This window comes from Phyllostomus discolor, chromosome 5, assembly GCF_004126475.2.
Source record: "Phyllostomus discolor isolate MPI-MPIP mPhyDis1 chromosome 5, mPhyDis1.pri.v3, whole genome shotgun sequence".
Lineage (NCBI taxonomy): Eukaryota > Metazoa > Chordata > Mammalia > Chiroptera > Phyllostomidae > Phyllostomus > Phyllostomus discolor.
In genome coordinates this window covers 123,128,079-123,151,722 of record NC_040907.2, presented here as the reverse complement: position 1 = coordinate 123,151,722, position 23,644 = coordinate 123,128,079, and the positions used below count along the sequence as shown (strand labels likewise).

The 23,644-nt window shown below is 49.1% G+C and overlaps 1 protein-coding gene across 20 annotated transcripts in view; it reads right to left on the bottom strand.

Annotated features, from left to right (window-relative positions):
• The window catches only part of CAMK2G (calcium/calmodulin dependent protein kinase II gamma), a 55,868-nt gene that overhangs the window by 8,686 nt on the left and 23,538 nt on the right, over positions 1-23,644 (bottom strand). For 4 of the 20 annotated variants that reach the window (XM_036026778.1, XM_028513580.2, XM_028513590.2 and 1 more), the window contains exons 6-15: positions 22,979-23,051; positions 22,726-22,828; positions 22,212-22,295; positions 21,673-21,767; positions 21,019-21,141; positions 17,396-17,479; positions 17,112-17,154; positions 12,461-12,504; positions 1,994-2,062; positions 789-833 (exon numbers count right to left, since the gene is read on the bottom strand). In XM_036026778.1, coding sequence (XP_035882671.1) covers positions 789-833; positions 1,994-2,062; positions 12,461-12,504; positions 17,112-17,154; positions 17,396-17,479; positions 21,019-21,141; positions 21,673-21,767; positions 22,212-22,295; positions 22,726-22,828; positions 22,979-23,051 — 763 coding nt within the window. Of the gene's footprint in view, positions 1-788; positions 834-1,993; positions 2,063-4,177; positions 4,211-12,460; positions 12,505-14,488; positions 14,552-17,111; positions 17,155-17,395; positions 17,480-21,018; positions 21,142-21,672; positions 21,768-22,211; positions 22,296-22,725; positions 22,829-22,978; positions 23,052-23,644 lie in introns of all 20 variants that reach the window. The other 16 variants (XM_036026776.1, XM_028513577.2, XM_036026774.1 and 13 more) reach the window with 8 other exon arrangements.

Below are 23,644 nucleotides of genomic sequence, written 5' to 3'. Positions count from 1 at the left end.
GTTCTGCTTGATTCCTTTTATTTCTTCATTCCGTACACATGCCAAGCCCCTGCACTTGCAGTTCCCTCTGCCTACAGCACTTTGCCCCAGAGTTTGCCTGGCCATCTTGTTCCCATCGTGTAGTTCAAACATCAGCTCCTGAGGGAGGATCTCTCCTCACCACGTAATTAAACGCACTGCTCACTCTCTTTCCTTAATTTGTGCCGTTTTCTCCACAGCACTTACAATACTGGATTTATCTTATGTATTTGGTTTTTGGTTTATTATCTGCCTCCTCCACACATGTGGAGAGGGATTTTGTCTTGTTACTTCTGTAAACCAGAGCCATGGATGGTTTGGGGCTCAATAAATATTTGCTACCGGTAATAAGAAGGAGACAAGGTTACTGAAGACATAAAGGGTGAGGCCAAGGAGAATGCTCTAGGGTCTGATTATATTCTTGTTCTGCTTTTCTAGCTAACACTTATTCTTATTTAAACTTCACAAGTCATGGAGGAAACTTCTATTACTATTATTCCCAATTTACAGAGAAGGTAACTGAGGTACAGAGCAACAGACTGGCTTGTCCAGTGGCCCAGGGCCGAGATTCAAAGCCAGGCCTGTCTGACTGAAGAGCCTGAGCTCAGAATCACCAAGAATGGAGTAACAAACAGCCTAACTTCTGCAAACACCTTGGCCTTGACGTACAGCCTGTAGACTGCCATCTGCAGGGCCCTCAGACCCTGTGGCTCAGCCCACTGGCTTCCTGCTGACACAGAAAGCAGGAGACAAGCTCAGGATCCACTCACCTTGATCCCGTCTGTAGCGTTATGCACCACGGTGGTTTGTGGCTCCTGGGAGAGAAGATGAAAATTACCCTCCTGACTTCAGTGATAGACTCACTGCTCTTCCCTGAGGGACCCCACCTCTACCCCAGTATCCTCAGAGACATCTATAATGACCACTGTGGAGGCCTTCCCACCAGCCATTCATTCTTACAAGACAAAATGTCCTGACCTAACTGGGTCCTAAGTAGCTGGGAGGCCCCAGATTTAGGGGACAACACTGGCTGGTAAGAAAGAGAGGCCCGGCACTTAATGGAAGCAGGTACCAGGGAAGCTGTCCTTGATTCCTGCTAATTCTGAGTTTTCTTTCCCAATGGGACAAAGACGCTGGAGGAGCTATGGGGCTAAGGGCACAGGCTGGGCCCTGCCAACACTGTTCACCAAGGCATATGCAGGAAGCAGGACAATGGACTAAGGTTTCCCAGAAAGACCCAGGATGCCCCCTCAGCAAGCTGAGCCCAGAAAGCTGCCTGCCTCACCCACCTTCTGCCTTCCCCAGAATTCCTGAACATCACCATGTCAGGCAGCATGAGGGTGTGCGGGAAACAGAAGGAGTAGCAGGCACAATTACCCCGCCCTCTTTCCTGGTCATCCCCCGGCTAACTCCAGCTGGCCATCACTGGCAGAGGGAGTTCTGAGAGCACACAGTGCTCCCAGAGAAAACTGTCAGCATGGGTGGCACAGGGCTCTTCAGACACCCAGAGATCAGCACCGTCCTCAGGTGGGGAACCCCAGCCCCCTTTCCTGTTCATGGCTTTGCAAAGGAGAGGCTGAGGAAGATTTTATAGGAGGTCTCTAAGAACTGATGTACAGGTCCCAAGAAAGCTCCTACCCTCTTCTTTTATAAGCGACTCACCTTCCCAGCTCCCACAGCAGACCCACTGGGGGCCCAGCCTTGGCTGGGAGGTTAAGTAGGAGCCCTGATCACTCTTCCCCCACAACAGCAAAAGGAGCAGGGGCGGCAGTTCTGCCATGCAGGAAAGATCTTGGTCAAGTGGGACAATGAGAGGGGAAGGGGCCTATGGGGCAGAACACAAAGCAGCCTGCTCTACAGAGATTGAGAAAGGAAAAGGGCCAAAGAGGCCCTAGGAGGGAGGGCAAGAAGAAGAAGCAGGAAAGAGCGGGAGGCAGCCAGGGGCAGGGGCGGAGAAGCTGTAGTCAGGAGGTACCATGGCCGTCTGCAAGGGCGCGGGCTCTTGGGCTGGGCTTACGAGACTGTTTTTGTTGTTGCTCTGTGGCTGAGACAAGAAAACAGATGGTTTAGTTCCTCTAGAGTCAGCAAAGCCCCTCAGGTCCAACTCCCAGACCTCCCTTGCCCCCTGGCCTGGCCTAGAGGAGCTGGGGCTGGGGTGAGCTCCATAACTCTGTGAATGGGAGCAATGGTTGGAGAGATGATTGAGAGGGGAGTAAACAGAGGGGTCCAGAGACCTGGCTCTGGAAGCATCCTCAAGGTGGGACCAGCCCAAGGACTTGTTTTAAAGCATCTCTCCAGAAATCTCTGCTTATACCAGATGCCATGTCACCACACAACCATACTTCACCTGAAGAAATTCAGGATCTTCTCATTTTACCAGGGGAAAAAGGAAGGTGGTTTATAAGAAAGAAGAACAAAATTCAGAAACTCTGGGTCTCCTATCTGTGGACAGTCTCCTGCTGCCTTTCGAACCTGCCCCTAGCATTTCCTTCCCTTGAAACACCAGTTTAAAGCCTGATCTGAAAAGAAGAGGAACAAGAGGAGGCAGAAAACCTGGCCTGGGAGATGGTGTCCAGAGAGGAAAGGGGTGGAATTTGGCTTTGGTTACAAAATGCATCTACTGATGCCAGGGAGCAGAGATGGGACCATGCTGTTGGCCTTCCTGCCTGATGATTCTTGGATTTGATCAGCTGGCAGCAAGGGCAGAGCTCCAAGGAGGGGCAGGTGAATCCAGGTGGGGATGTGGCTGCAGTCCCAGAACCTAGCCCCCAGGGAAGAGGACGCTGACGTTTAAGACAACACTGCAATAGCAGAGGCCACCAGAATGTCTCCTTGTCTCTCAAAATGTTACACCGAGTCGCACAGCAAGGGAGGATAGGGGAAAATGGCAAGGAAGGAAGGAGGTCGATCTCCAGGGCAGGGAGTTGTATCGATGCTCCATGTCTCGTACAATCCCCTAACCAATGGGCTCAGTCTCACTGGGAGTCCCAGTGGGGCTGGTGGCCACCAAGAAGCAGCCTGATGCCTACGAGTTCTTCAACAGGCACAAAGACAAATGCGTGGCTACCGACTGTGCAGGATGCAACTGAGGACATACACACAGGAAGATATCCAGACTGTTTTTTTCTTCTAGCCTGCAGGCCTCTTTTACAGCCCCTTGGACCACACCTGAAGCCACCCACCCTTAGCTTGCTGAGACATCTCCAAACCTGGGACTAGGCATGGAACTGCAAACCAGAAACCGAGTGCTGTTAAGACTCCCCTAAACCCTGCAGGCTGGAGAAGAGGGGTTCCAGCAGTAGTCAGGGCATGCATCTAAACTCACATGAGCTCTGCTCTCTTCCATTCCCACCAGGAAGGAGCAGAGCCCTCCCCACTCAGCTGCTGACACTGACCCATGTGGGGCTGACTGCAGCAGGCTGTCTTGCCCACCAAGCCCAGCTGAGACAAAGACCCTGACATGGTGCAAGGACGCCACAGTGTCTGTAAAACCTGCCATATCTGTAGAGGGCTGGGATGTCACTCAGGTTGCCCCACCTCTGGTTTTAATGGTCAGTTTTGTAATGATTCCGGCTGTTCTGTTCCTCTCAGTGCCCTGTGTCCCATGAGAAAGAAGACTGTCCCCTGCTGTCTTTCAGCTGTCCCCACTGAGGGCCGAGTGGGACAGAGAAACACTGGGCACCACTATCGGGCACTTGCACAGGGAAAAAGGCCAGGAGAGCAAGGTCCAGAGCCATGAGCCTCCAACAAGCTCTTCTGCCCACCACACAGATGCCCACTGGCTGCCAGTCTGTAGAAAGTGGCTGTTTGTGCCCGGGGAGCAGGGCCTCTCCTCCTGAGCAGCCGTGAGTGAGGGTCTCTCCCTGTGCGTGTCACCTGACCCGAGTCCCTGCCAGCTTCACTCCCTACCCTGGGCTGCTGGAGGAGTCCAAGCTCTGCAGCAGGGGTGCCGTACCACACATTCCAATGACCACTTTTTAAGCCACCAGGGGACCTTGGGCAATGGCCCCGCCTGGCAGGACAGCCACGCCTGCCCACACAGCACAGACATGCAGTGAGGATGAGTGAAGCACACGCACATGGCAGAATGGGTTTGCGTGGCCGGCAGGCGGGCACAGGCAGCATGGAATGGGCGGATGGGTGGGCAGGCAAGGCTCACCATCAGGTGCACGCTGGAACTCGACTTCCTTTTCTGGACACACCATAGCAAAAGGGAAAGAGAACAGGAGGTAAGAAGAGAAGCACAGAGACGCTGCAGGTTAGTGTACCAGCGTAGGCTCTGCTTCAGGAGAAAAGAGCGGAAAGAGACCTGGAGTCCAGCACCCAGAGAGTTAAAACAGCACCTAGACCGCCAGACACACAAGGGCCTCCAGACCCCGGGAGAACACAGATTTAGTACATCCTGACATGTCTCAGCCTTGCTCAGAGAATGCTTCTTGAAGAGGTTAAGTCACAAGTCTGTGAGGGTAAGTAACATTTGCTGTAAATTTACTAGTTTGGGGCTTATAAAGCTAGTGCACCTATAAGGTCAATTATTTGCTCTCACTGCTAAGCCTGCCTGAAAATCGGGTGAGCAGCTACCAGGCAAATTAGTAAGAGATACTGTAGGCCATTCTTAGATTAATAACATTTGACTTCTGAACCTCAACTTTTTTTGCTGCCCCACTAAACTGCCTTTTTGGATAAAGATGTTGAGCTTTTGAAAATCACATGACAGGCAAATTCTGGCATCCCTTTCCTTACCAGTGTGGCCACCCTCATTTGTAAGATTTCCATGTTTTACTGCATTTTGCAATTAGTGGGAACACAGCAGTGCCGGCAACTAAAGCACAGCGATCTCGGAGACACGGAGATCTCAGCCATGGGGGTGCTGGGAGCAGGGATTCCTCAGCTTGAACTAGATGCTCATAGATTTTATGTTCAGGTGGAAAAAAAAGAGCATAAAAATAAAGACCACAAGGAACACTGAAAGTACATCTCGGAAGACCGTGTCTGAAAGGTGAAAGGTAATTAAGAATTTTATAATTAGCTTGCTGGGAGACAGAAGTCCCCTTGGACCATGCCTGTCTGCTGTGTGACTATTGCATATTCATTTAACAATATCTAAACAGGACTTAAGAAGGGCCATTCCAGGCACAGTTAACATGTCAGATAACTGCCCCTGCCTTAAGAGGCTGCCACTCTGTTTGTTGCCGTCAAATTATCTGTGACTGAAACATTTTCCTCTGTAGTTCTTCACCAGCCGTGCATCCCCCTGCACCACTGGGGACTGTCATCCATGATGCCATGAGGGTGGCGGCCACCAACACTGCAGCCCACAGACTGGGTGGTCCCCAGGATCTCTTTAATGGTTCCAGAGAGTTCTCCAGCTACGGATTGGTGCTGCACGTGTCGAGCAATGTTAGCAGTCTCATCAAAAGGGATAGTTCCACTGTGCTTAATGTTTTTTGCTTCTTTCTGTCTCCTGGTCAGAGGGCTTTGATGTGAGGGCAGCGGCAGAAGGCACAGCCTCCATCTGGGCCTGTCTGTTCCGAACGGTCAGTTTCACTGTCATTGTCAGACCCTTCCAATCACCATCGCCAACCTTTTGCGGAGACAGGCCCTGTGGCACTGCCTTCCCCACAAGCGCACCTCAGGTATGGGGCTTTGATCTCCCTGGGGGAGAACTTGGGGGACATGGTGGAGGCAGCTGGTGTCAGATGAACCCGGATTTGGGACAACCGAAGAAAAGTTGCATCATCACCTCCTCCAAGCCGAAAGCTATAAGACCAGAAAGCCCTTCAGCTACACTGGAGATCATGACACTCTACTTTAGAAGACATTTTTGGGAATGTATTATATTCAAAAAAAGAAGGGGACTACAAATATTTAAAAGAATGGTCCACAATTTACAATTAGATCTAAATTTTTTTAAAGCCTAAATACTAAATACAATTAGGACTCTTTTGTACTAGTCTTTCATATATGCCCAAGTACTGGTATATGAGACTTTACTTTCAAAATCATCCCTCAAAAAGAAGGAGTTGCCTTACATTCAAACTTATCCCTTCCCTTTATCCAACTAAAATGTTAATACTTTAAAGGAAGGTGGTCCATATCTTACTTATCTTTGTAATCTCTGTGGTGCCTAGCGGAATGCCTTAGTTAGCATACAACCAACAAACTGAGCTGAATGGGGTTTGCTGACTGGTTTCCCACCAGGCAAAAGCAGAGCACAGGTTTCTAACTTGTCCAGAATCAGATCAGTGAAACTCTGCAGGGGCACAGGCCAGGCCCAGTCTCAGTTCCCCCTGATTTTCAAGGACTTGTCCTCAAAGGTGATAGCAGGTTGCTTTTCCCCGGACCTTGCCTTAGGGAGAGCGCTTTCAGCTGTCTGCTTCACTCAGTGAGGACTAGTTCCCAAGGTTCTCCTAACTGGCTGTCTTTTTCCTAAACAGTCCTCCAAGAAAACCTGAGGTAATCCTTTTCTACTCAAGGGTTAGTTTCTACTAGGTGAACAGAATTCTTTCAATTCCTCTCTCTAGCCTTCCAAGGTTTTGCCCTCGGCCATGCGCAGCGGTGCTCCTCCTCAACCAGCACACTGCAGCACTGTTTGAATACCAGATCATTTCTAAAGTATATTTAGAAATTAAATATTAATCTAAAATTTTAAACCAGGAAAGGGTTCAAGCCTCCTTTCCATACTTAAACCCCTCAAGTCTTGTCCTAACAAGTGGCTCTTACTCTTCCATAGACCCTGGGTCATTGACACCCACCTCCAAAGAAACCTAACTAGAACTTGAAGTCTCTAAGTTCAAGACCACAAAGTAGACTTGCTGCTCAAATTGATGCTGATACTTGAGCATCTTGTGAAAGCTTCTGAACCGTGAGAGGGAAAACAATTCGTGGACCTTAGGCAGCAGGAATTGGGGAAGGAGGAGTTTGGAAAGGAAAATGGAGTAAAGAAGAGAGGTCCAAGACACTGAGAGCTCAGGATCCGAGCAACTTCACAGGCCTCCCTCATAACTTAGGTTATCGCCTTGAATTTCAGAAGGGCCCAGAAAAGTTGAACCCTCACATCTTGATTTTGTCTAACCAGGTCATTAAATGCCATATATTTGTTCCGGATTACAGAAGTACTGCAGCCACATTACAAGCAATTTGGAAAACAGAAAAGAGGGGGGAAAACCCACCCATAATCCTATCACCCTTGCCAGTCTTTTTTCTTATACAGTTTAAAAACATCATGTCCTGGCTGGTGTGGCTCAGTGGATTGAGTGCCAGTCTGCAAACTGAAGGGTCTCTGGTTCTCTTCCCACATGCCTGGGTTGCAGGCCAAGTCCCTGGTGGGCGGCATACAAGAGGCAACCACACATTGATGTCTGTCTCTCTCTCTGTCTGTCTGTCTGTCTCTCTCCCTTTCCCTCTCTAAAAATAAGTAAATAAAATCTTTAAAAATAAAAACATATATATCACTATAAGCTATATACAAGTTTATACTTTACTTTTTTTGGCTTTTTAATAAAAGATTTTTATTTATTTTTAGAGAAAGGGGAAGGGAGGGAGAAAGAGAGGGAGAGAAACATCAATGTGTGGTTACTTCTTGAGTGCCCCCCACCCCAACTGAGGACCTGGCCTGCAACCCTCAGGCATTTGCCCTGACTGAGAACCAAACTAACAACCCTTTGCTCACAGGCCCATGCTCAATCCACTGAGCTACACCAGCCAGTGCTATGCTTTACTTTTTAAATATATTTTATTTACTGATTTTTAGCGGGGGGTGGGGGGGAAGCAGGGGAGGGAAGGGGAAGGAGGGAGAGAGGGAGAGAAGCATTTATCTGTTGTTCCACTTATTTACACATTCACTGGTTGTTCCTTGTATGTGCCCTGACCGAGGACTGAACCCACAACATTGGTGTGTTGGAATAACGCTCCAACCAACTGGGCACTTGGCCACTGCTCTACTTTTAAAATAAATAGTATTTTGATTTTCACTATGATTACCAAAATAATACACTGTCTGATTATCAAAGCAATGCACTGAAAAATGTATAAAATACAGAAAAATGTATAAAAGTTTCCCCAATTCCCATCACCCAGTGAAGTTATTATTAACACTTCAGTGGGTTTCCTTCCAGTTCATTTATCTGCATATTATATACTGAATATAATCTACAAATATATTGTTTTTTAAAACAAAATTTAACCCTGGCTGGTGGGGGTCAATGGATTGAGTGCTGGCTTATGAGCCAATGGGTCACTGGTTTGATTCCCAGTCAGGGCACATGCCTGGGTTGTGGGTCAGGTCCCCAGTACAAGGCGCCCAGGAGGCAACCACATGTTGATGTTTCTCTCTCTATCTCCCTCCCTTCCCTTCTCTAAAAATACATAAAATAAAATCTTTTAAAAAATGTAGATAGTAGAGTACGTACTGCTTTATATCCCATTTAATATAAAAATTTCTGCCATTATATGGTCATGGCAATTAATAACTTTGTAATTGCCTATTCAGAATTTCCTATTATTGCCCTGGCTGGTGTAGCTCAGTGGATTGAGCGCGGGCTGAGAACCAAAGTGTCGCAGGTTCAATTCCCAGTCAGGGTACATGCCTGGGTTGCGGGCCATGACCCCCAGCAACCACACATTGATATTTCTCTCTCTCTCTCTCTCCCAGCCCGTCCTTTCCCTCTCTAAAAATAAATAAGTAAGTACATAAATAAATAAATAAATAAAAGAAAAAAAAAGAATTTCCTATTATTGTTTAGTCATTATCTAACTGGCTTTTGAGATCATCTCCAACCTTTTCACAGTTATAAATAATGTCATGTTGAACATCTTTCTGCTTTCAGTGTTTCCACATTTTGAGTTATTTCTTTAGGATAAATTCCCAGAAGTAGAATTAAAGGGTAAAAAAGGTAGGAACACTTTTGTGGTTTTTAACACACAGGCTGTTTTACAAAAGGTCATTCTGATTTACCATTAACTTAAGAGTCAAAAACGGCACTTCGATTCCACTTGCATCTCCCCCATACTAGTGAGGCTGAACGTCCACACTGGTGAACCAGTTCTCCTTTCTCTTTTTTAGGCTGTTAGTTCATCGTTGAGCTGGGCTTTAGGGGGGATTCTTATTACAAAAGCTCTTTTGTATAAAAATAATTATTAACTCCTCCAACCAGCCTGCTGTGATAATTTTTCCCAAACTGTCTGTCACTGGTCTTTTATTTTGGCTGGTCATTGTCTTCTTAAACACCTGCATCTTAGCCTCTGGTCCCACCACTATATCCCAAGTCTTTCCTCAAGAATCAAACTCATTTACTGAGCTGGCCTCATCAGATTAGACACTGGGCTGGGTTTCCTACATATATTTTCATTTAAAGCAGTTCGATGACTCTGTTCACCCAGCCCTCAATCCTTCTGTGTTCCTGGAAGGGCCAACGTAGCTGCATATCTCTGTTCTTCCCCTACCTCTTTGTTCTTCTGCATTTCCTTTGTTGATTTCTCTTCTTTTCTAGATCCTTAATAACAGATAACCTCAAAATTTTGCCGTTATCAAACCCTTAATCCTTCATGTGCTTTGGATTCATAGGGAAAGGGGAATATTATTAAAATTCAGATTCTACCTCCCAATGAGGGCGTCCTGAATCTGAGTTCTAGGTTAGACCCTGGAATCTATATATTTGTAATTAGCTCCTTAGGCTAACCTTACATGGCTGCACCTGACAGCCACCCTTGGGGCCAGCATCTAGAAAGTTCTGCTAGAAAGGTGTTCCTTAAAGGTTCTTTTATTCATCCTCTCGCCACCATCTCAGTTGTCACTGCTTTATTCCAGGTCCTACTGTGTGCAACCACTCTTTGCTTCAGCCATACAGAAGGTACTCAAGTTCCCAGAATCACCATGCTGGTCAAACTTGTGTATCTTCACATATGCATTCCTCCATCTGGAATAGTCTTCCTCTTTCTCTTTCCTCCTTAAGCTGGCAAAATCCATAACCCTTCAAATTCAGCTCATGGGCCACCTTCTTCAGGAAAAATTTCCTGTTCTGACTCCAATGCTTGCTTCTCTGCACCCCAGCACCTGCCCTACGCTCGCCTGCTCACAGGCCTTACCAGAACACACCGGAACTGGCAGCTTCCCCGTCTCTCTCCCACTGTGAACACTTCAAGGGTGGACTATGTCGCTGCCTTCCCACCTCCTGAGGCACAGAATTGGCTGAGTAAGTGGACTCGTGTGATTCACTCATGCAAGTCCCCATTTGCCCCTCCAGTACTGACCTCCTCCCTGGGCTGCACCAGGTACCTCCCAGCACCTTTCAAGACCTCTCCACCCAGATCTCCGCCTGTCTCTCAATCACAGTTTGGTCAAACAAAACTCTTCCCCACTCCAAGCCGGGCATTCCTTCGCAACTACTCCCAGTTCTAGCAGAGGCACCACCAGTTCTTTCAACATTCAAGAACTCTGATATTATCATTGATGGATCCTTTTTAAATCCCCCTTCCTGTGACACACCTCTAATCAGAGCTAGTATCTAATCAGAGCCTAGCATTCATGGGTACAGCTAAACTAATTACTCACAGGCAACACCTGTTCTGATTGGTTGGCACTTATGCTCTTGTGGTGGGTATTTTGAATATTAATACTTTCTATTTATAATCACCTTTTCTTTGCCCTGCACCCAGACTGTAACAAGTCCTAAATGATACCACCACGTCCAGTTTCTATGTTCTTCTATTCGACCTTTCAAAAACACAACTCTCACCATAGCTTCCCTGCTCAGCGGCCTTTAGCGTTACCCACGGTCTAACACACAAACCTCCCATTCCTCTGCCCAGCGGGTCAATGCAGCTGTATTTTTGACATCCCTCTACCACACGGCCCATGTTCCAGTTGGCAGAAAATGTCAATATGGATAATAGAACCATAAAAATACTTTTTGTTGTTCTTACGTTATAAATTATACTCTCGTTTTCAAGAAAACACATGTGTTCAATGTAAAAAACAAAGGTATATTTCCCTATCCTGTTCTCACCTCCAGTCCCATTCCCAGAGGCAACTACTGACTTGGTTCCAATCTTCCCACAACCTTAAGCTTTGTCTAATAAGCTTTTCCCCAGAAGCTTCTTGAACCGAATCATCCCACGTAGGTTCCAGCACTATATGACAGTCAGTGCTCAGCTGATTCCAGGCGTGTCCATTTTCCTCTTTAATTAACTTCGTAACTTCCTAAAGCTAAATGAAAGCATTGCCTCTTCCTAAAGCATCACCTCTTATACCTCTTGTGTGCCTCTAGAACCAAGTGCAGCACTGGGCCGGATGGACACCTATTAAATACTTTGTAAGGTTGATTACTATAGGTTCTTCCCAAATAGAAATATGCAAAATCTTTCTGCAACTAAACCTATCACGTTTCCTGCCTTGGCTCCACTCATCTAGCTCCCGGCCCTGTAACTTGGAGAGGTGGGGGGTGCTGGTCAATCCCAGCTCCATGTCAACAGGTGTGTAGAGAGCCTAAGCTCCCCTCCTTGGAGCAGAAGTACACAGAGGCAGGTATGCAGAGAATGAGAGAGAGAGGAAAGAGTAGGGAGAAGGAAATGAGCCACGCATGTATACCTCAGCTGGGGACATAAGATCCTGGGAAAAGATCTAATTTAAACTTTTGCTGGAATTTAAAGGTTTGGGTAATTTCAGTTTGAAATTCTTCACCATGGCATACATTGGTAGGCTTCAATAGTACAAACTCCTACCCAAAGCCTTCGCCCCAAGATGCTTTCTGTCCCCAAAGCATCTACAGAACACCCTGGGACCAGTGAGGACCCCCAGCACCCTCCCCTGTCTTGGCCAGGCCACCACTCACACTAGGGTTTCCTGCCAGTCCCCGCAGGCTCCTGTTCCCCCCTCTTTCCCTGATCCCATGAAGTTCCCTTACCAAATGGGAACGGGTTGTGATACACCATGTCCCTGGCCTGTTTCTGAGGGGCCTATGCCTTGAGAAAATTTAAGACACTTTCACTTAGTGGTACCTGAGCTGGGCTCTGGAAGTGCTTGTAGATAAGTAAAGACCACAAGGATCATGAGTCAACCAGACAAACTTTACTTTCATTTGATAAAAATGGTTTGTACTTTAAAAAGAAAAAAAAATTAACCAAGTGACAAAAAAAACCCAGAGAGTCAGACCTGGGAATGAGGCACCTGCTGAGTCAAGCTCAGGATTCAGCTCTGGTAAACTATAATTTGGATCACTCCCCCTGAGTCTTTCCAATCAGCTAGGGTCAGGAGAAACACATCCCCCTTCTGCCCTCTCAAGGCCAGTGGAACCTGCTCTTTTGAACACAAAGGTTTCTGATTTAAAGCAGAAAAGCAAGGACAGGAAGGTTCCCAGGGAAAGGGGGAATGAGGTACCAAGAATTCCCACAAGTGACGATAGGAGAGGAGCCAGTCTTAGGCTAAAAGGGTAGAGACACCTACCTTGACGCCACCGTCTGACTTCTTGTTCAATAGGCTTTTGGCAGCTGTGAAAACAAAGAGGAAAATCAAGTCTCTAGCATTGTACCCTTTCTTCAACCTGACGTCTGGCAGCTGGATCCACAGGAGATTGCTGTATCTGAAAAGGGGACCAAGGAGTCTCCTGAGACCCCTGAAAGCAATGCCCTGCCTGGTAGCCCCAAAGCATGAAGGACATCTCAAGCAGCATCAGACCCTCGGGTTAGCACCCAAGGATCTCCTCTGCCATGGACGAGGGCTCGGCAGAAACAAGGACACGCTGTGCTTAGAAGAAGAAACCACATTCAGTGCTGGAGCTGCCTGGGCCATTGGGAGCCCTGCCCCTGACAGCTTCCACCCAGGCCTGGAAGCAGAGCACCAGGGTGAAAGGTGGGGGCTCCATCCCTAGGTGCCATGGAGATTCTCAGGATGGACAAGCTGGAAGGATGCAAGACATCTCCTGAGTGTTCTCAAGAAACAAGAGTGTCACAGTTCACGAAAGAGACCATACGTGAGGACAGACAGACACAGACACACAGACCAGGACCACCTACAGGAGGGTTTTGCCAGGGGATGAAGCCTTGACTGGGCAGGTCCTCACCAGGTTTTCTGGGTCCTGTCTGCCACCCTTTCCTCAGAGTCCACTCTCTGAACCCACAGAGCAGAAGGACTGGGCAGAATAACAAGGTATTAAACAGATTCTAGCCAGCACAGGGTGACTGATGCTCAAGGCTGATGAGCTCTGTGCGGGGAGGCTGGTAGCAGAAAGTAGAGGGGAAGGTCTGGGAGGCACAAGGACATGGAATCAGCCCAACTGTCTGATCCACTGGACCTCACTGGGTTTGCATCTTAGTTCTACCACTTGCTGGCTGTGTGACCTTGAGTGAGTTACTTAACCTCTCTAAGCCTGTTTTGGTTTGTTTTTTAATTTATAAAATGGGATAAAACAGGGCCTGGGCCATAGGACAATGACGGGGACCCAGTGGAATCATGCATGAAAAGCACTAAGCAGAGTGCTTGGCACACAGCAAGTACTCAGTGCTAACTGCTGTTACTACTGCTGCTGCCACTCTTGCCTTCAGGTGGGCATTCAGACCCAAGCTGGGTCCCATCTCCCTACAGTGTGAATAGGGGTGGTTCCGTCACAAGAATTCTGATCCCCCAAAATGGACTTTGGCCCTACTTCCAGTCATGCCTGGATGATTGGAAAGTTATGTTTTTAATGTATTTACTACTATGCCTGACCACCACTTGTGTTAAGTGCTTTACATACATCAGAGTTCTCAACTCCAACTGCCCATCAGAATCACTTGGGGAGCTTAAAAAAAAAATGCTATGCCTATCCCATGCTGGGGGATTCCTATTTTATTTGTCTAGGGTGGAGTGCAGCATTGGGATTTTTTACAAGCTCTCTTGTACAGGCCAGGTAGAACCTGTAATCATCACCATGATATTTTATTAGCCCCACTGGAGAGATGAGCAAACCAAGGCTGGGAGAGCTGATGTGGCTCGGTCAGGGTGTGGCAGGGCCAGGATCCAAACCCAGGGACGCTGTCTCCACAGCTTCTGCACTCTATAGCCTGTCAGACCGAAGGCCTGAAATGACAGACTTCAACAGTTTTGAGGGGCGTGGCTTCCTCGGTGGGGTCTCCAACAGTGCTGTTGAAGCCGAATCCTAGCACGCCCAGGAATGTGGCTGGGCCTACCTCTAGCCGCAGCCACAGGGAGGCCGAGCTCTCAGGCCATCTGGAGGAACGCCTCCTGCTGCCCAGCTCCATGTCCCCAGGCTATTGCCTCCTGAGAGTTGGCAAGCGCCCAGCATGCATGGCTGGTTAGGGGCTCCGTAACACCAATGCGCTCGCAGATGCCAAGTTAGGTGGTCCGTCCGGCATGCCCATCTCAGCCCGCAAGCATGGGACTCGCCTCCCTGGTGAGTGGGCCTGGCATGCTGGCCCTCCTGGTGGGGTGGCAGGGAGCCGAGGCAGGCGGTCAGGGAGGACTCATGCCACGTACCTTGCCCGGCCAAGCCGGCGGCGCTCGCGGCAGGCGAGGCGGGGGCGGAGCTCTGCCTGCCAACTGAGGGGATACAATCTCTCAGTGCACAGAGCTGCCGCAAAGCCACGGGGGCCAGTCAGCAGCGAGCATGCCCCAGCGCGAGGCGCAGGAACCCGCTGGCCGCCCACGCACAGCAGGGTCCGCGTGGCGTGGCCAAGCCAGCCGAGCTGGGGGAGCGAAGGCGCTGGGGGCAGGCTGAGGAACAGGTGCAGCCAGCCCTACAGCAGTCTGGGGACCTGAGAGGACAGGGCTCAGATGGGGTGGAGGGAATGCCACAGCTCGGCTTGGTGGAAATGGCTCAGTGCCTGTCCTGTGACCACCTCACATGAGGGTCTCCAGGGAAAAGCCTGAATTGGTGAAAGGCAGTTAGTTATCCTTCCGGAGATAGTCCAGCCCTAGCATGAGACCATAAGGGAACTGAGCCCCACTCTCCAACCTCTCTCTTTAAGGGGCCTAAGTGAGGATATTTTCAGAGCCCAGAGCAGAGCGCAGCCCTGTCCTCGGGCCACATTCCAAACAATACAGAGACTGGCATTCAGGGCCCAAGAAGGGTCCATGGCCTTCGTGCAGCCAAGTTCACTAATGTTCCATATCTGCTCGCTCCTTAGAGACAGGTTGCTTCCTCTTTAAGGAAGAGAGCCAGTATTTCTCAGTGTTCCAAGGGTAAGATGCCCAAGAAATGAGGCCCCAGAAAAGAAAAAAAAAACAAAGGCTGCTGAAGCAATACATTCTAGAAGCCCTGATTTCACCATTAGCCAAACTGCTCGAGTTCCCAGCTAAGCTACACCCATTTGGGATCAACTCAGCAAATGTCCTAGCTTGTTCCTACAGAAACACACAGGTGACCTTCCTTCTGGATTATACCTGTACACACATCTTTCTGCAGAAGCTTCTGGAGATAGGCTGTCCTCACCTGTCCTAGAGTCAGGGCAGAAAAGGTCATCCTGGAGTGCTGGCAATATTTTCTTTTTTTCTCCTCTGACCCAGAGCAAAGTGAATGCAAAGGCCAGATGAGGTCTGGGCAGCAAGGACAGGAGGCTCTTTAGGGATTAGTGAAGGTGCTTTGTTCTAACAGAGAGACTGATTTCCTGAAATGGATGAGGACAGGTTGATGAAGAGGCCTGAGGCCACCGGGTGGGGCCCAGGCTATCGATTTCCCAGCAGCCTGTCTTCACATTTCTTCCGCTCAGAGAGAGAACAGATCACCACTCTAGGGTCAGCACAGAGTACCCTTGAGCATCCTAAAAAAAGGCTCTTAAACCAAGAAAGTAGACGCTGCAAGCAATTGGAAGACAAGAAGCACGCTGTGGGACTTGAGCTCTACCCCTGTTGGAGGCAGCCGACTGGGCCCTCCTGCTCCCATTTGTGAGCAGTGAACCCGGGACCATGGACTTGCCCTCATGGGTACCCACAACACAAGAGCAAGCCCCAAACCAGGGCCAAGGGGATGGCCTGAGGTGGGACACTCCCCCGGCTCGGTCTCCAGTCCTGACCCTCCAGGGCCCTGCGGCTCTCACTCCGGCTAGGGCTCAGGAGGCCCATGTCCTCTCTCTCACCTGTGGCTTCCTCAGAGCCAGGGCTTTGGGTTACCGAAGCCAACACAGACGAGCCCACTGGGACTCAGCTCCAGGGAGCCACCTCTCCCAGAGTGGCTGCTCCCAGAGCCTCCCACACAAGCCCCTCTCCACAGCAGTGCAGAAGAAAAGCAAGGGAGCAGGCTTGTTATCAGAATGACAGCAGGGGGTCTTGAACCAAAACAATGGGGCTAGGGGTCAGGGGGAGGGAAGGCCAGGGAAAAAGGAAAGCAGAGAAGAGAACTGTCTGCAGTTAGTCCTGACATTAATCTTTTTCTCACAGAAAAGCCACTATGCTTCCCAATTGAGGGCAAACAATGATGGGGGTGGGGGTGGGGGCCGGGTGGGGAGGAGGTGGAGTGTCTTGCATCTTAAAAAGAAATGTCAAGTGTGATTTGCAAATTATTGGTCCCAGCTTTCCTAATTCCTCATGCAAATTTAAGCAAGTGCCTTTCCCTCCATCCTGCTAGTCTCTATTTTTTCCACTTTTACAGCTACTATCACGGAGAATATTTTAAGCACAGTTGTTGTAAAAGGTTTAAACCTCTGGAATAATTTCTATTAGTCATCTCTCCTTGGACACGGTGAAGTAGAGATCACCCCAGTCTGCAAATTACTGGTGGGGACTAGAAGGTGCAGTGCATCTCATCTCTCCTTTCCCCAGCACAGCCTCCAACACCCCAGAGATGAGCTAACCTCTTAGAGTGCTGACAGTTCTTCAGAAAATTAAATAAGAATTCCCAGAGATAAGGTCAATGGGAGACCAAACAGGCTACTCCTTGGGAGATTCTAGGGAGCAGAGCTCATAAACTTGAACCCAAGCAACCCACCCCCCCCCCCCCCCTGCCACCAGAATGTCAGGTTTTAGGACCCAGCAGCAGCGGGATCCTCATCATCTTGGGTCCAGGTGTTGGAGAGACCCAGCACCAGGATGGCAGCTTATGGCAACACCTTGTTCTGACCCACTCACCTCAGTAGCATTAAAGTGCACGGCTGAGAAAACATACCTGAAAAGTTCCTGGAAACAAGCATGGTCGTGAGGATGGCACCCTGGGGAAAGAAGAGGGTCCTGTGAATCCAATTTGACTCTAGAAAAGCATCGCTTGGTCTCAGGCCGAGGGCAGCTGCTGGCTGGAGCCTGAGGACATCAAGTCTCTTGAGACCCCCCAGTATGTGCACCTTTCATTGCTCAGCCCCAGCCAGGGGGGATAGCTTCCTTCTGTGATGGGACAGGGGTTGACTGTCAAAAGGTCAGACTTCAGGGCACTGGCAGCCAGAAGGCAAGACTCACCTTCAGTTTTCTCCGGGCATTGAACTTGCGCAAGCACTCCACAGTCTCCTGACGATGCATCATGGATGCCACTGTGGACCGTTGCTGGAAGCCAGACAGACACACCAGTGAGCCCCCAGCCAGACTCTCGTGCCCCCACCTTAGTCCCAGCAACGATGGCCAGGCACTCAGCCACCCGAGTTGCTCAGAATACAAAACGAGGTCATAGATACAAAAATGCTTTTAAAATAAAACTACCACCTGAAACTCAAGGTTATGCAAGGACAAGAATCTGAGTATGAAAACGCCACCATATTTGAGGAGGGGCCTGAGAGAGCACTCTCCTCCCCTCTGGGAAACGGAGGCGAGGGACTGACTGAGAGTGTCCTGCATGTCGTGACCCTCATGCAGGTGCTCCTTCCGCAGCTGTCACTGAGCACCTATGGAGTTCCAGACTGTGAGCATGAGAACAGCCAGGGCTCCTGCTCCCTGCAAAGAGCCTTCACTCCTTCCAGGGAACTCCTCCTAACATACCCCACAAGGACCTAAAAGCAGCTGTGATCCAAGAAGCTAAGGAACTTCACCCTGAAGCATCACTTCTTTTTATCATTTAGGAAGGGAATTTTTCTTCACTGTATGACTGCTAACTTCCTTCCTCCTTAAACAGAGGCCATTGGACATGATATACATCTCCTTGATGACTCAGCGTCAGCTGAAAGAGAATCAGTTACAACACAGTGTAGTGCAGCGATGTCCTCAGGGGCTGCTGAGATATCTAGGATAGTGGAGAGTGGAACCTGCAAAATGATCCCCAGAACATGATATATCCCCAATTTTTGAGTGCCCATTTCAAGTTGCTCACCACCTCCCTTTGCTGTTGCTGTTGCTGTCTTGGCCAGCCAGCTGGAAAAGTAAATCCTACCATGCGCAGTCTGGTGCCCACAAGCCCTCGGGGTGACCCTGCACTGTTAGCCACATTCTGGGCCTGCTCCCTTTCCTGGTTTCCAAAGCACCTCTCCCAACCTCTTCTCTCATTTCACCTCCTCCTCCAGAGTGTAAACTTCTCCACAAAGGGAAAAGAAAGCTCATCAAGACAGAACCTCAACTTCAACAACCCCACCCTCACGCTGACTTTCGCCCACCTGGGTCTCAGCAGCAGCATTCCTCACATCCAGTGCTGAGCCCTCAGCCTGGGCTTGGGAGTCCCTATCTCATTCAGCTGTTAAAACCTTCATTTCCTCAATCAGATAATATTTTTAACCCCTTACTCCCGATATATTCTTCTCTGCATCCTATACATTATAGTCAAGCCTCTCCTTAAAAGTTTAAAAACTCCCCTAACCCATCTGTCCTCTCTAAGTAGTACCATTTCTTTCTCCCTTCACCCCCATTAGCTCTGCACCTCACTGAAAACAGGCTACATCGGTCTCTCTCACTCCACTGCCTCTACTGGTAAAAATAACAAAACCGTGGCCTCTAACTGGTCAGAGCCCATGAACTCTTTCCTGTCTTTATCGTGGATTCTCCGAAGCATCTGATTACAGATGCTCCCTTCACCCCCTGTTTCTTAAGACCTCTTGCTCCTGCTCCTCCTTCTACAACGGAAGCTCTCATTCTCAGTCCCCCTTGCAGGATCCTCTGTCATGAAATGCTGAGGTTTAGCGGCCATCTCTTCTCTTATACAAAAAGCCCACAGCAAAAGTGTGAGTATGTTGACCCACAGTGGTAGCCTAGAAGACTCTCCCAAGGTGAACTTTATGACTGAACTTCAGGGTGCTCTTTTTAATTGCTCAGAGGCCGCTTTTGCTTCTGTTGAGTCTTGGTTTCATTTCCATTAGAGTTGTGTGAGAGCTGAAGTCTGAATATGCACCTTAAGTGCACTACCTATGCAGACACAACTATACCCTGCATTTCTAGTTTTTAACTTTTCTAACCTCTAGAACCATATTTCTAACTACCCACTGAATGTCTCCAGTGGAAGGTCTCAGACACCGTAACTCAAAATGTATGAAACTAAAATCATCACACTTTCTCACAAACTGGGTCCTCCTCTGGGTCGGTGAAGGGTACCACCCTCCATCAGTTACCAACTCAAAAAGTGGCAGTCCCCACAGAACCCTCTCTACCCCCCAAATCTAAGTGGTTACTAAATTCTTTTGGTTCTATCTCTCAAATATATCAAATTTGTCCTTTTCTTGCCACACCGCCCACTATATGGTTACCCTGAGCTGAGACCTCACCTGGCTTTGCATAGAGCACAGGTGGCAAACACAAGGCCCATGGGCGAACCCAGCCTTCCACCTTTTTTTTAATCTGGCCCAGCACCTTGTTTCTACCCAGCAGCAGCACTGAGCTCCTTGCCCCTAGTTAAGGAACAGTTACATTCATACAGTCCTAACATTACATTAAGCCCTCTGAAGGCAACCTCGAGGCTGATGTGGTCCCTCGTGGAAATGAGTTTGACACCCCTGGCTTAGACAATTAGGACTGCTCCCTGAGCTCTCTGCCCACAGCCTCTTTGCCTTTCAATCTCATTTTGGACACAGCTTCCAAAGTGCTCTTTTTTAACTACAAATGGTTCCCTATGTTTTCAGAATAAAATCTAAACTCCTTATGTAGAAACTTACATGGGCTTCATTCTCTTGCATTTCTGTGGCCATATCTTCATCTACAACCAAATGAACATGCCTTAAACTCACTACAATTTCCCATAGCCTCTCACCCTGGCCCAAGCGAACCCTGTCTACAGGTTATCACTCTGAGGAACTCCTAGTCGCCTGTCAAGAACCAGGAGAGAGGTCGCCTCCTCTATTCGGCCTTCAGCAATCCCATTGCCCATCAGGGACTGCAGGTGCACCTAAGCACTCATTACATTCTCTTATGTACCTGTCACATTGTGGTTTGTCTGTCTGAGTGCCCATGTCCCTCGCTTATCTTCGAGATCTTTGGGGGAAGGGACCAAGCCTCATTCATCTTTGTATCTCCAGCACCCACATGGTGACTGGCACCAAAGCGGCATTCAGTGAACACAGGAATGACAAATAAAAGCATTATGGTTGTCAGAAGGCCTAATTGTAGCAGATCTTCTGCTCTGCTTAAAAACAGATATTTCAGCTTGATAGAGTTGTACATAAAAACAGAGTATGTTGACCCACATTGGTAGCCTAGAAGACTCTCCCAAGGTGAATTTTATGACTGAACTTCAGGGTGCTCTTTTTAATTGCTCAGAGGCCGCTTTTGCTTCTGTTGAGTCTTGGTTTCATTTCCATTAGAGTTGTGTGAGAGCTGAAGTCTGAATATGCACCTTAAGTTTGGCAATTCACTGTGGGTTCTGCCAACTACCTTCTATTTCAATTACCCAGAGCCTGCAAAGGTCAACCTCCGCCCTCCTCAAGATCAGAACTAAATCACACCTGACAAGTGAGTGGGGGAGAGACAGGTAGAAGCCAGTTAGCCCCTTCTGCCTCCTCAATCCTTCCTGGTGAAGTTTATTGACCCTGGCCCCACCCCCTGGCTCCACCCTTTCTGATGAGTCCTTGCTCAGGACACAGAATAATTATTTGCTGTTTGTAAAAAGAAGGGTAAGGAGGGTACTGAGGGCATACTGAGGGCTGACATCCCTCCATCTTGGTGAAGATACTTACGCAGACCCATGGATGCTTGAGAGCCTGGTCGGCTGTGATACGTTTTGCAGGGTTTATGGTCAGCATCTGGTTGATCAAGTTCTTGGCTTCAGGGGTCACCGTATCCCACTCCGGTGATGGGAACTAAGGATCAGAAACAGGGGAAGGAGGAATATGAAACATATGAGCCTCACACCCTGAAAGGTAGGCTCTGTGTTCACCCCAACTCCTAGCAGTGGGATACTCTGTGCTACCTGAAGCTGAGAGGCAGACAGAGGAGCCCTGGGGTATCCCAGCACCTGTGTCAACTTAAAGACCAGGAAAGGGAGACAGAGCAATCATGGTTAGAACACCAGAATGTAAGATGAGAGCAGGAAGGGACTCCAGCAGCTGGCCAGAGTGATTCAGTGATGTGCCCAAGGCCCTACGGCAGCGGAGGGAGCTTCCAGACTCCATCCCTATGTTTGCAGCACACCACACCTCCATGCCCAAGAGTTTCAGTGAGATTCTTGATTGTACAGATACTAAGAATGGCTGTGCAAAAAGTTGCTCCCTGGGATAGCGGGTGGTAAGAATTGCATGCCCGTCCCTGGGCCCTCAAAGTCCCCGACCCTCCTTACATCCCACCTTCTCCCTTGGACTGAGCCCGCAGAGTGGGAACAAAGCAGTTCTTACATCATAGGCTCCAGCCTTGATCTGCTGATACAGCTTGTGTTGATCCTCATCCCAGAAGGGAGGATATCCCACCAGGAGAATATACAGGATGACTCCTATGAGACAGAACCCAGGTCACTGGGGTGAGTCACCTACTCTGCTGAGAAACTGAGAAAAGCCTCACAGGGCCCAGAGCCACCCAGAAGGTCAAGGGCCATACCAGAGATAGAAGTGGATATCAGCCAATAACGCTGTGCCACTAGCCCTCCCTGCTATGCTTCAACCGCATGACACCAGGCCACGTCAGGGATTTCTTTAAGCACAACACATCCTCTAGGGAGTGGGCAAACCCTTCTTCAGAAAGGATGGCGGACAACACATCAGGTATTTGGGGAGGGGTGTGAGGGAACAGCCACCCTGGGACACTAGAGCAAACACCGTGGTCTCACACACACCAGACACTGGCGAGGACCGCAGAGAACAGCGATGCCTTTTTCTCGCCATCACTTGGAGTCAAGGGCCCTTAACACCGAACAGCTGAGAGTGTGGAATGGGCTTACCGCAGGCCCAGATATCCACAGGTTTTCCATAAGGATCTTTCCTCAAGACCTCAGGGGACAAGTAACCTGGGGTGCCAGCAAAACCTGTAGCAGAAGAGAGGGCGGAGGCACACTGAACCCACTTTCTCTCTCATTAAATCCACAACAGCAATTTTCCCCAAGTCCCTCCTCACTTCTGATGCTGTTTCTACATAAGCTCTCAGCACATGGGCAGCCAGAGCTGACAGGCTCAGATGCTTGTCGTGCCCGGAATCTAAATCATAGGGCAAGTCCGTGTGCCTACCAGGAACTCCCTGGCCTCCCCAGAGGCAGCAAGACCGCAGTACTGACAGCAGTGAGGCTCACTGTATTGAGTCACGTAGGGCCAGAGGGGAGCTCTGCACACTCCCTCTCCTCCAGTCTCTGAGGAGGCCAGGACCATTAAGGATCTGGCTTCTAGTTCCGAAAAGGAAGGCAGATCAGGAAGAGGAGGAAGGGCGGGGGCTGCATTCCAGGAAGACAGGGTCACTCTTACCAAACCAAGCCTGCTGCTCTCCCTGTACTTCGATGGCTAGGCCAAAATCAGCCAGCTTAACTGCGGCACCCTTGCATTTACTCGCCAGCAGCAGGTTCTCAGGCTGTATGAGGAAAAGACAGAACCTTGTGAGGATGCCACCCCTAGGCCCAGAGGGAGCCTAGTTTGGGTGGGCCCTCGCAGTACCACCATCTGGCACTAGGTGGCAATAACACCCCACAAGCAGGAGGCAAAGGGGGAGCCTGAGTAGTACCTTCAGGTCTCGGTGGACAATGTCATGCTGGTGGATGTGGTTAACGCTCTCCAGAATCTGATGTATACAGTGGCTGCAAAAGCAGAAGAAAAAGAAATGTCAGTGCACGGTTAAACCACCTCCTCCACAACCACATGTGGTAGACTACAGCACGTAACTCACGTTCACAGAAAATCACTGAACAGTACGTTAGAACCTCAGACTTTGGTATCATCCAGTTCACCCTATTTTACAGAAGAAACTGAGTCCCAGGCACATTAAGTGGTTTGTCCAGAGTCTCCCACTAGATAACAGCAAAAGAGCAACTAGAACAGCGTCCACCAGAGTCCACCTTGCCTCCTTCGACTGTAAAGGCCCAACACAACTCACTCTATTTCCAAGACGGTAGAGACCCCAGGCCCCAGAGGGGGCGGAACCATCCAACCCCTTCCTTCTCTTTTTCCCTATTGTAACTGTTTTAGAAGAGGCTTGTGGCGGCAACTTAGGCAGGAGAACCCAACTAAACCTGAGTTGTTTGGGGTGGGTGCACTCATGTTTATGGGAACATTTATTGAGAGCCTTCATGCAGGCAGCAGGCTTGACTGTGCCTAGCACCGCACAGGCTATAGAGATGAGTAAGACACAGTGCCTATGCTGACACCTAGTAGGGGAGAGAAGATGAGCACA